We start from the raw sequence: 13,203 nt of genomic DNA, 5'->3' as shown, positions 1-13,203 counted from the left end.
CCTCCGAGCGCCAGTGGGGGGCGGTGCTTTCCTCTCCGCCGCTTTGCACTTTCCCACCTCACAGGCACGCCGGTGGGCAGTGCCGCCATGCCCCAGCCACAGGCTGCTCACTGGCCTAGGCGCGGCGGCCCGAGATAGGGTCCCCTGAGCCTCCCGGGGGGAGGAGAGGGAGCGAGCCGTGCGCTCCGCCCCCTCTCCCCCGGGCTGTCGCCGCCGCCGCGGCCACCTCGCTGCTTCAGCCTGGCGGGGAGGAGGAGGAGGAGCAGCAGCAGGCCTCCGGGCCCTGGCACCGCCTCCCGCAGGACATTTCTGATTCATATGCATCCTTGAAGAGCATCTGTACAAGAGGAAGGAAAAGATGGGTGTGAAAACATTTACTCATAGCTCCTCTTCCTACAGCCAGGAAATGCTTGGAAAGCTAAATATGCTGCGAAATGATGGACATTTTTGTGATATCACTGTTCGTGTCCAGGACAAAATCTTCCGGGCACATAAAGTAGTACTAACTAGCAGCTTGCAGTGATTTCTTTCGCACCAAACTTGTAGGCCAAGTAGAGGATGAGAGCAAGAATGTGTTGGATCTGCATCATGTTACCATGGCTGGCTTTATGCCCCTCCTAGAATATGCCTACACGGCCACTTTGTCAATTAACACAGAAAATATTATTGATGTTCTAGCTGCAGCCAGCTATATGCAAATGTTTAGTGTTGCTAGCACCTGCTCAGAATTCATGAAATCAAGCATTTTATGGAATACACCCAACAACCAACCAGAAAAGGGTCTAGACGCTGGACAAGAAAATAATTCTAACTGCAATTTTACTTCCCGAGATGGAAGCATGTCTCCAGTGTCTTCAGAGTGCAGTGTGGTAGAAAGAACCATTCCTGTCTGCGGAGAATCCCGGAGAAAGCGCAAAGGCTACATTGTTATGTCTCCTGAAAGTCCTGTAAAGTGTAGCACACAAACAAGTTCACCCCAGCTGAATTCTTCAGCTTCCTACTCAGAAAATAGAAATCAGCCAGTTGACTCTTCTTTAGCTTTTCCCTGGACTTTTCCTGTTGGAATTGATCCAAGGATTCAACCTGAGAAGGTTAAGCAGGCAGAAAATACCTTTAGAATTACCTGGCCCGTCTGAGACAGGTAGAAGAATTGCTGATTACCTGACTTGGGAAAGCACAAAAACTACCTTGCCTCTGGGTACAGAAGAAGATGTCCGAGTCAAAGTAGAAAGGTTAAGTGATGAGGAGGTCCACGAGGAAGTGTCCCAGCCTGTCAGTGCGTCTCAGAGTTCCCTGAGTGATCAGCAGACAGTGCCAGGAAGTGAACAAGTCCAAGACGACCTTCTGATTAGTCCACAGTCTTCCTCTACAGGCTCAGTAGACGAAGGCGTTACCGAGGGATTACCTACACTTCTAAGCACTTCTAGCACTAATGCTCATGCAGATGATGATGATCGATCAGAAAATGTTCAGTATCCCTACCAACTCTACATTGCTCCTTCTACCAGCAGTTCAGAACGACCAACTCCAAATGGTCCAGACAGACCTTTTCAGTGTCCGACCTGTGGGGTGCGATTCACCCATATTCAGAATCTAAAACAGCACATGCTCATCCACTCAGGAATTAAAGGATTTCAGTGTGACGGCTGTGGGAAAAAGTTCACCAGGGCTTACTCGCTAAAGATGCATCGCCTAAAGCATGAAGTGATTTCCTAGTACCGGACTACTTCAACCAGGAGCAAGAAGAGACCCTTGTTCAGTATGATCTTGGAGAACACGGTTTTGAAAGCAACTCCTCTGGTCAAATGCCTGTAATTTCGAAGGTCTTCTCCACCCAGAATTGCGAAAGCACTTTCCCCCTGGGGTCTCTCGGTGGGCTGGCAGACAAGGAGGAAGACGTGCCAGAGCAGCCAAAGACCAGTGCTTGTGCTGAGGCCACCAGAGATGACCCCCCAAAATCAGAGCTGTCTTCTATAACTATTGAGTAATTTTGTGGTTTGGCTTCATTTTGGGTTTTTGGAAAGTGCCTGTGCTTGGTCTTGTACATTTAATTTAAATTTTTAAACAAAAAAAGGGTTTGGGAAAGAGTTTCCTTTTTTACTTTATAAGCCCTTCAACTGATGTTTAATTTTCCTCACTGAGAGATGGCTTCTGTAAGTACACAGTAACATAACATTGAAACATCATAGAAACTATGAGACTTAAGGAGAACCAGTTGACTTTAAAACCCATACCAGTTTCTTCTTCCATTGTTAAAAGTAGGCTAACAACAGATCATTAGGTGGAAAAGAAATCAGACGATCATTGACCTTCCTGAGATCAAAGGGTACTCGAGAAACAGATTAAACAGAATTTACAAATGGCCTGAGTAGATATTTACGAATACATACAGGACATTGTACAATATTTTGTTGAGCCTGTGGTTTTTGAAAGTATTTATGGTAAGCTTTCTTAAAAATTATTGAGGCAATTCCTTCTGAAATACAGCATACTCTTTTAAACTTTGTGATTTCTGTTATGATTTTTCATGGTGAAAATTTGGTATTGAGAGAGGCATCCCCTGTGCCTTTATAGTACCACTCCAAAGGCCAAGAAGCATGATTGAGAACAGTCAGGCTATGGATGAAATGACCAGGAATGGAGAATGAAGTATGTAAATCTCAGCTTCACAGGAACTTTTTAAATACTGCTTTTCTGACTAAAACTGATGCTTACCTGGTCTTTGAATGTTAATGCCTGATTATTACGTCATTGCCCAAGTCAGTTTTCCCCTTACCCCATCACCAGTATGTTTTCTTGCATATACTGGCGTGCTACCATACAAAGGAAAAATATTGGAGATATTCTATATTTTATATATAGGTTTATGTATTGTTGGGGGTGTTTTTATTGTGCTGTTTTGGGACAAAATAAAGAATTCTCTGTGGAGGCTACATTCTTAACCCAAGTAAGATTGTTTACAAAATCCCATATGACAGCGATACATTGTACGTTCCAAAATATTTTTAGACATTGCTAAGTTTATTAAAAGCAGTTACTATAGTTTTTGCAGAATGTAAGCAATAATGTCAAAGATGAGAAGAGGCTATAAAATGATCATCTACAACTCATAAGCCTGCTTTGGGAAAATTGCTAAGACTAATGAAAAACTAAAAACCTTAAATTAATGAATATCACCTTTTCTGCTGCTAAAAATATGAAACTTTGTAGTTTATAACTCCAGACTTGGGTATACTTTTTATCTGGTGCCATTAAAGTATCTCTGATCTTAATCTTTAAAAAAAAATTAAAAAAAAAACTAGGTACTTGCAGTTTGCAAGAGACATTAAAAACATAAGGACACAGAAAAATTGAAAGCAAAAAGGATGGAAAATAACATTCAAGGCAAATAATAACAAAAAGAAATATATATAATAACAGCTTCAAAAGGCAAAAACTATACCACCCTGTGGAAAATAATTTGGAGCTACCTCAAAGAACTAAAAATAGAAATACCATTCCATCCAGCAATAGCACTATTAGGCATCTACCTAAAAGAACAAAAGTCATTCTAGAATAGAGACATCTTCACCCGAATGTTTATGACAGCACAATTCATTATTGCAAGGTTGTGGAAACAGCCCAAATGCCCATCAATTCAAGAGTGGATTATTAAAATTTGGTATATGTATACAATGGAATATTACTCAATTATAAGAAATGACAATAATCTAACACCTCTTATATTTTCCTGGATAGAGCTTGAGCCCATTATCCACAGTGAGGTATCACAAGATTGGAAGAATAGGCTCCACATGTACTCACCATCAAATTGGCACTGACTGATCAACACCATGGGGCTCACACGGTAGTAATATTCTCCAGGGATTAGCGGGTTGGGGGGTAAACTCACAACTAATGGATGCAGTGAGCATTGTAGAGGGGAATGGCATGCCTCTAATCTTTGCTTGGGTGAGGCAAAGACATAAAATGTAACCAAAATGTTTGTACCCTCATAATATCCTAAAATAAAAATAAATAAAAAATAAAGGCAAAAACTGAAAATGTTAGAAGGAAAAATCTAAAAATCTGCCTTCACGGGTGGAGATTTTAATATTCTCTGTTCAATGACTGATAGATCATGCAGAAAAATAATTTGTAAGAATATAGAAAATTTTAACAACAAATAACAAGCTTGATCAAGTGGACACATAAAACTCTGTACCAATTAGAGAATGATCATTCTACTCAAGCACTCATGAAACATTTACAAACATTGCACTGTGTATTAGGCCATAAATCAAGTACCTACAAATATCAAAGGATTTATTTCACCTAGGCCAATTTCTTTTATCATCATGCAATTAAGTTAAAAATCAATAACAAAGAAATGGTTTTAAAAGTCTTCACCATTGGGATTTTTAAAAGCACTTTTAATTTTTAAAGTGCCTTGCTTTATATTAAGTAAGAAAGCAAGGTAAAAAACAGCATGTGCAATGACAAATCATGTGGGGAAAAGGGCAGGAACAAAATATATAACTTTATTCATGTATATATTTACTTCATCAGTATATTGAGTACTCACATACACATATACAAATTAAAGAAGCTAAATAACATTGGTTGTTCTTGGGAAGGGAGAATGGATGGAAGGAACTGGGGGTCAAGGGGTGGAAGGAACACTTCTATCATATAACCTTTTGTAACTTTCAGATTTTGAACCATGTGAAAGCATTACCTATTTTAAAAATGAGTGACAAAAAACTTAGTATATTAGGAAAAGAGGACATATCATTTTGGAACTGTATGTGGCTCTATATAACAGACAACCAATATAACAATGGTTTAAATAAGATAGGGTTTTTTTTTTTTTCTCTCATCATACCAAGAATTGCAGAGATGGGCAGGCCAGGGCTAGTACAGTGGCTCAAAGTTGCCAGGATAAGGTTTATGTTTCTTTTGGCTTTTCTTTCATGGTGGGGCACAAGATGGCTGCCGATGCTCTCTAGTCATTAGTTACACATTTCAAGGAGAAAGAAGTATAAATACAAAGACAAAATTATATTCATCATCTGTGCTTATTTCCCTCCGAAGAAAACACACACACACACACACACACACACACACACACACACACACACATTTTAAAACTTTCCACAAATCCCCATCAAAATAACTTTTGCTTATACCTCATTGGCCAGTACTGTGTTCATGACTACCCTTATATGCAAGGGGGAGGTAAGGAAATATTGACTTTTTAAAATCCGAGTATGTTTCTACCTCCAACAAAATTACAGTAAGGAAGAATGGGAGACTGGATGTTGGGTAGACAATTAACAATCTCCACCACAGGTGAGAGCTACCTTAATCCGATAAAAGGTTTCTACCAAAAGAGTACAGCAGACATCACACTTAAAAGTGAAACATTAGAAGCATTTCTTTTAAAGTCAGGAAGAAGATAAGGAGGCCCATTACTATTTAACACCTTCTGCTATCACCACTACTATTCAATAATGTTCAAAAGGCTTTAGCCAGTACAATAAGATACATAGGTACACACCAACAAGAGAGATAAAAAGTACTAAAAATTGGAAAAGAATAAAAAAAACTCAGTATTCGTAAACAATGTGTTTATCTACCACAAAAATCAACTAAACTCAAAATAATTTACAGAAAAAATACTGTAATAAATAAGAGCAATGCTGCTGGATATATGATCAATATGTAAAAAACCATTGCATTTCCATACACCAGCAATAAACAGCTTGAAAGCATAATTTTAAAGAGTTACCATTAAAATGGCAATGAAATTTTTCAGGTACTTAGAATAAATCCAACCAAAGTTGTACATGACCTTCATGGAGAAAAGTATAAAACTTTATTGAAAGACTTAAAACAAGGCAAAAAATATGATAATACATATTAATAAGGTATAAAATCATAAAAATGTTAATTCTCTCCAATTAATTTATAAATTCAATGCAACCCAAATCCAAACCCCAACAAGATTTTTAAAATGGAACTTGACAAATTTGGTCTAAAATTTATGTGGTATATTATATATGGAAGAATGGCCAAAATAATTTTTTAAAAAAAGTTTTTACCTCTGGGATAATAGGTGTGAGCCACCATGCCTAGCCCAAAATAATTTTTAAAAAGAACAAAGATGAGGGACTTGCCTTATCAGATATCAAAAAAGATAATAGGGCTATATAGTGATGAAAACAGTGTGGTATTGGTAAAAAAGGACAAATACATAAATGGATCAGAATAAAGAATCCAAAAACATCCCAACGTACATATGGGAATTTAGTACATGATAAAGGTGACATAACAAATCAATGAAAAACAAACTATTCAATAAATATTTTTGGACAACTGGTCAGTCATTGGGGGAAAATTAATTAGTTCCCTAACCTACACTTTTCACATAAATATATTCATTCCAGTTATATTAGAGATTTAACCACCAAAACCAAAATTATAACAAAGTATTTGAAAAAAGTATAGGTACATATGCTTATGGATTTAGGGTATGAAACACCTTTTAAAGAGGACACAGAAAACTAAAAACTTAAGGAAAATATTGGTAAATTTGACCACATTAAAGCATAAAATTTCTGTACAAGAAAATAATCATAAATAATGTTTAAAGACAAGTCACAGGCTAGGAGAAAATATTTGCAACATAAATAACAGACAAAACATTTGCATCTAAAATACATCAAGAACCCCTACAAGTCAATTTAAAAAGACAACTTTTGTAGATCTTTTGAACTACAAAGTCTGTATTCTTTCTATTATATTACACTAGTGATTTTCAAATATTTTTATAAAAGCAGAACCTTTTTTGAAACGATTTCACATGGGAGTCCAATAAATAAACAAACAAACAAACAGAACTCTTTTGGTTGAAGCAGAGGTGAACGACCTAGAACTCTGTATAATAGATTCTTTCTTGATAACAGCTGATGATACTCTGTGGCCAGCATTGAGCTGAACACTTACAATGCATTAACTCATTTAATCCCCACAGTAGCCGTATGAGGCAGAAACTGTTATTATCTCTATTTTTCAGATGAGAAAACTGAGGCCCAGAGAGGTTAAGCCATTTGCTCAAGGCCACAGACCCTAGTAGATAATGGGATTCAAACTCAGGCAGTCTGGCTTCATAGCCTGTGACATTAACCACGCTGCCTTCAAATGACCCTACCTGCAAGGAACCCCTAGGGATTTTCTAAGCACAGTTTGAAAACTACTGAAATCCACCACTCTACTTTCATATTCAATCACTACAGTAGACCGCACCCTTCCCATCAAGGCATCCTCACCATGGCATATTTGACTATATTCATTCCTGCCATCATGCCTTTGCTTATGCTGTTGTACCTGGAATATCCTACCTACTCAAGTGACCTAAATTGTCCTCATCCTCCAAGGTATACTCAAGTCTCACTTCCTTCAGGAAGTTTTCCCTGAAACCTTGAGCACTCAGTGACTTCTTCCTCTGAACAACCTGCATGTGGAGTCTGAATCACATAATAAGGTTTTGCATTATCCTCCAATGGAGTGCTTTGCAAACTGTATCCTACGAAGCCCTAGGATTCTATAGAGATGCCTTAGGGACTGTCTGGTTGGAGAGGGGGAGCCAAGTAGATGGGGATCCAGGCTTTCAGACTTGATTCCTTGCTCTAATAAAAGCAGTTGCTCTCTTATCCTTTGCTCAGGTTTGGTTTCCACATAAAATTTTATATGAATAAAGAAAGGGTCTGATAACATCAACAATAAAGTAAAAGTGTGAAAAACTGCTGCTCTTTCAAGACATTTTACCCCCCAATTATTATATCAAGCCATAAGAAACTGTCGTTTTTGTAGGTCAACAGCAGTCAAATACCCACAATTTCTAATGGTTCAAACTAATATATGCGCTTCTCATATTCCTGATCTCTCGTGAATTGCCTAGCATAGAATGAAACATAGTCACAGAAGGCTTCACGCTGAATCCGTTTAGTGGCAACTAGACCCCGTTTCATGTAGGCATATTTTTGGGCAACTGTTTTAGAGATCAGTAGAAAGAGCTGGCGAGATAGGACACATGTCCCAAGGCTGTCCGGAAAGTATCGAGCCATTGTTAACCTAATGAGAGCAGTTTGTGTGCCATCTATGTAACCTGGCAGCCAAGGCGCACGGACTATAATGCGCATGCGTGAACAATGGCAACTTTACCTTACTAGTCAGTGGGGCGCTAGACACCATTGATTGAGCATGTGTATTTTGTGGCTAACCGAGTAGAGCAATGAATCTGCATCAAAGTTTGCATTAGGCTTGAACGTTCTTCCCTGGAAAGTATTCAGATAATTCAGAAGGCTTTCAGGGATGATGCAATGGGTGCAGTGCAAGTAAAAGTGTGGCACAAATGCTTCAAAGATGGTCAAGAATCTGTTGAAAGTGATCTGCATTCTGGAATACCTGCAACAAAAAGAACACCTGAGAATGTTGAACGAGTACGGGTTAGGTTAAGAGACACTGGGAGGACTGTGTGAGGTCCCAAAATGCCTAATTGGAAGGGGAATGAGGCGTCATTGTCCTTTGTACAATGTCTCTTTGTATCTTGTATCTTCTTCAATGTCTCTATTTTTCATATTACATGGCTGGATACTTTCTGGACAGACCTCATATACCTCACATACCGGAAAATGATGATTGGGGCCAGCCAACATTCTGTGGCCTCTGAAGGCATTTCAGCTGCTGAGTGAAACTTAAGCTGTTTGCAAGGCCCAATTAACCCAGAAATAGCTCTGGGAGCAGGATGTTCCCTATAAATGCAAAGCTGTTGAAATGCAATGCTACACACTTCTTGAAAGTGGTCCTTGAAGGATTTGTCCCAAAGGCATATTTTACATAAAAAATGCATCTGAGTTATATGAAAAAAAATGATCTTGTCAGCAGTGCTTGAAGACTGTCCCATTTTTTTTTCATTAGACTTGCATAAGAAATCAGTATTTGCACAAGTTGGAACTGTCTTTGAAAAGGGATCTTTTACAGAAATAAGATCTTTGTACCTTTATGGCAATGGCTGGCACAGTGTCATTATCTCAGCCCATACTAAGCAACTGCTAAGGAGAGTATTGATTCTCAAAGGATTATAGACCACTTTGTCAATGTAAAGTACAAGCTGAAGCATTCAACTAATCCCCTTACCATGCCGCAGGGTATGACCTAGCTCTAGACAGTACCAACAGAAGCTATGCTGCTGCCAGGCCAGCAGAGGGAGAACAAGTACAGAGCACAACATTTTCCCAGCGGGAGAGAAGAGGAAGAAGCAGGAAGATGTTAAAAATGACTAATATATCTTCCTGCTTCTTCCTCTCCTCTCCCGCTGGGAAAATGTTGTGCTCTGTACTTGTTAAATATTTGCAATGTGTGATAGAGTTACTACCCCTACTATGTAAATAAGTCTTATAAACCAGTATAAAAATAATTCTTACAAATGAATACAAAAATAGTAGAAATCAATATGAAAGAGATAATTTCAAAGTTAAACAAAAATGGTCAGCACACACACAAAATCAGCCCTAGTAGTTATCAAGGAAATGTAAGAAGATGCCATTTTCCTAATAAATTTTACAAAGATTAAAAATAATCTTATTAACTAGTATGAATGAGATTATGGAGATACAGTCATAATGAAATTTTAATAGGAATAATGGAATTATGTTAAATCTATAACTCAATTTGGGGACCATTGACATCTTTACTATGTTGAACCTTCTACTCCATTAACATAGATCTCTCTATTTATTGAGGTCTCTTGATTTCTTCTATCTGAGTTTTGTAATTTACAGCATACAGGACCTATACATGTTTGATTAAGTGTATATCAAGATATTTCATTATCTTTGGAGTTATCATAAATGATATTGTGTTTTTATTTCACTTTCCTAATGTTCATTGTTAATATATAAAATTGTAATTGATGTTCATGTGTTGAACTTGTACCCTGTGATTTTGCCAAACTCACTTATTAGTTCTTTATTAAGTTGAAATAATTCCTCTTTATTTCTAATTTTCTGAGAGTTTTTATCAGGAATGAATGTTGGATTTTGTTAAATGCCTTTTCTGCATCAATTGTTATGATCATATGATTTTTCTTCTTTAGCCTGTTGATATGATAGATTACATTGATCAATTTTAAAATGTTCAAAAAATTTTAAGAAATACATGGAAACTTGAGTATCTGAAATAAATTCCATTTGGTAATGATAAAAAAAAAAAGAAGAAGAAGCAGGAAGAGCCAGAAAAGCCCCAGGAAGAGTCTAGCGCTTAAGAATTTCCAAAGCAGTTTTCCCAACATTTTATCAAAGGATCCTCACAAGATCCCACGTGGCGGCCAGAGGACGTGTATGGCTAACTGTATTTAACTGATGAGGAGTGAAGCTCAGGGAGGTGAAGAGACTGAGCCACTTTTCTCAGAGGCTTCTGAGGTTGCTCCAAAGCAGCAGGAAAAGACAGGAGGGCCACAGGAGTTGGGAAAGAGCTTGCCAACTAGGTGGTCTCTGCAGGAAGGTGATAAAATCTTGCATATGTGAGCTAGAGATGGCAGGGCTCAGGAAAGACCCCACCCCCACAGGATGCATGGAGAGTGAGATTCAAGAATTGATGTGTAGAGGAAAGGAATTTCCATAATAGAGTCACACATTTCTGACTGAATACTGTGTGGTGCTATCAGCTAGCTGTGTGACCTCAGGCAGATGATTTTTGCCTCTCTGAGACTACATTGCCTCATGTATAAAAGGGGGATAATACTATTAATCTCATATAATTCTTTTGAGGAGAAAGGGGGTAAAGTATGTGGAGTGCCTGGCAAAGAGTAGGCATTCAATAAATGACAGCTATTATTGCTCAGGTGCCCAGCAACCAGCAGGGTGAGATTTTTCAGTGGATCTCCTCACACAGAAATCTGGGCCCAGGGGCTCCTGATGGCCAGGGAGGGGATTTGCCAGATCTGAGTCCCAGGTCTGGGCTCTTTCTGCTACCTTGAGAGAGGTAGTTACATTAAAGAGGTACTGCTTCTGCCGGCTGCTCCCCTTAATTGCTGAAAGGAACACACTGGAAAATGGCATAAAGACTGACTAAGCCACATAATGAGCAAGTGCGGGTTCCCCTGATGACAGCTGAAGGGAAAAAAACAGAAGGGATGCAGACTATAAATCTGGGTCACTGGGATTCAGAACATATGTGCCTGGGCAATAGCCATCATTTATTGAATGCCTACTCTTTGCTAGGCACTCCACATACATTATATTTTCCTCCTCAAAAAAATTATATGAGATTAGGAGTATAGAACTGTGTGTGTGTACGTGTGTGTGATTTTCAAGTTAAAGGGCATGTTGAGGGTTTTTATCATGAAAGAGTGCTGGATTTTGCTGAATGCTTTTCTGCATCTGTTGAGATGATCATATGGTCTTTGTTTTTGCTTTTGGTTATGTGGGGAATCACCTTTATTGATTTACATATGTTGACCCATTCTTGCATCCCTGGGATGGAGCCCACTTGGTCCTGATTGATTTTTTTGTTTTTTTTTTTGATGTGCTGATGAATTCAGTTTGCTACTATTTTATTGAGGATTTTTGCATCTGTACTGATAAGGGATATAGGGATATTGGTCTATAGTTTTGTTTCTTTGTCATATCCTTTCCTGGCTTTGGTATCAAGGTGATACTGGCTTCATAGAATGAGTTGGGGAGGATTCCCTCCTTCTCAAGTTCAAGGGTAAGTTGAGCCACTGAGCAAGAAGTAAGTGGAGTGGGAGTTGCAAGATCCACCATGGTGCGGAGGGAAGGAAACCTGCAGTCTCCTGGTAAGACACCTCTATTTTTTAAATTCATATTTTGAATAGGTTATAAATACCAATAACATAAAATTCAAATTACAAAAATCTATTTAGTGAAGAGAAGATTTCTCTCCCTCCTCTGTTTCTGAGCCACCAAATTCACCTTCCTGGAAACAATTACTATTACAGGTTTCTTGACTCTCCACACAAATGGTAGCATATCTATACATCTTGTTCTGCATCCTGCTTCTTAAAGTTAAATTATTCTGTACCAGGACATAGAAATCCATCTCATACTTGTCAATGACTGCATAGTACTCTATCATATAGATGTACCATAATTTATTTAATGAGCCCCTTGATAAACATCTAGATTGCTTACAAACTACACTGCAATGAATCTTCTTGTATATCTACCATTTTATACATGTGCAAGTATATCTATAAGATAAATTACCACAAGTGGAATTGGGTCAAGGGGTTTGCACATTTAAAATGTTGATAGATATAGACAAACTGCCCACTATAGTGGTTCTTATCAATTTATATTCTCATAGGCCATGTATGAGAAATGCCTATTTCTTTACATCCTTGCTAATACAGTACTTACAAACCTTTTCTTTTATGCCAATCCGACAGGTGAAAAATGTTATAGCACAGTTTGATTTTGCTTTCCTCTGATTTTCAGTGAGGTTATAGGCATCTTTCATACATTTAAAAGCCACTTGAATTTCCTTTTGTATGAACTGTTCTATTCCTGTGCTTTTTCTCTGAGTTTTTGGTTTTATTCATATTGACCTGTAGGAGCTTTTTAAACACTAAGGAAATTAACTCTTTGTGATAAGAGTTACAAATATTTATTGTACCATTTTGCCTTCTGTTGCCATGCAGAAAATTTGAATTTTATACAAACAAATTTATCCATTTTTCCATGGCTTCTGGGTTCTATGTCATTGTTAGAAAGATTATTAAAATAATCTCCTGGGCCCAAGAGATCTTCTTGCCTCTGCCTCCCTCTTATCTCTGCCTCCCGAATAGCTGGAACTACAGGCACATACCATCATACCCAGCCAATTTTTCTCTTTCCTTTCCTTTTTCCTTTCCTTTCCTTTTTCCTTTCCTTTCCTTTTTCCTTTCCTTTCCTTTTTCCTTTCCTTTCCTTTTCCTTTTCTTTTTCCTTTCCTTTTTCCTTTCCTTTCTTTTCTTTTCTTTTTGTAGAGACCTGGTCTCACTTTTTTTCAGGCCGGTCTCAAACTCCTGAGCTTGTGATTATCGTGCCTTGGCCTCTAAACTTAGAGAGAAAACTCTCTAAGCTTTCTCATCTGTAAAGTAGATCATTTACCTAACAGGGTTGTTGTAAGGATTGCAAGAGATAACTGATGTGAAGATGC

General features: G+C 38.2%; 1 protein-coding gene across 1 annotated transcript; it reads left to right on the top strand.

The window, feature by feature from the left end:
- The first annotated feature begins 358 nt into the window (after positions 1–358).
- On the top strand, positions 359–2,648 carry LOC123628142 (zinc finger and BTB domain-containing protein 44-like). The gene is given in 5 exon segments (XM_045537796.1): positions 359–505; positions 507–1,111; positions 1,113–1,704; position 2,075; positions 2,575–2,648. Coding segments are annotated over 5 exon segments (1,419 nt in total).
- Positions 2,649–13,203: the final 10,555 nt, after the last annotated feature.

This window comes from Lemur catta, chromosome X (assembly GCF_020740605.2).
Source record: "Lemur catta isolate mLemCat1 chromosome X, mLemCat1.pri, whole genome shotgun sequence".
NCBI classification, from domain to species: Eukaryota; Metazoa; Chordata; class Mammalia; order Primates; family Lemuridae; genus Lemur; species Lemur catta.
Note: the sequence above shows the minus strand (reverse complement) of the source record. Positions and strands in the feature narration are given on the sequence as shown.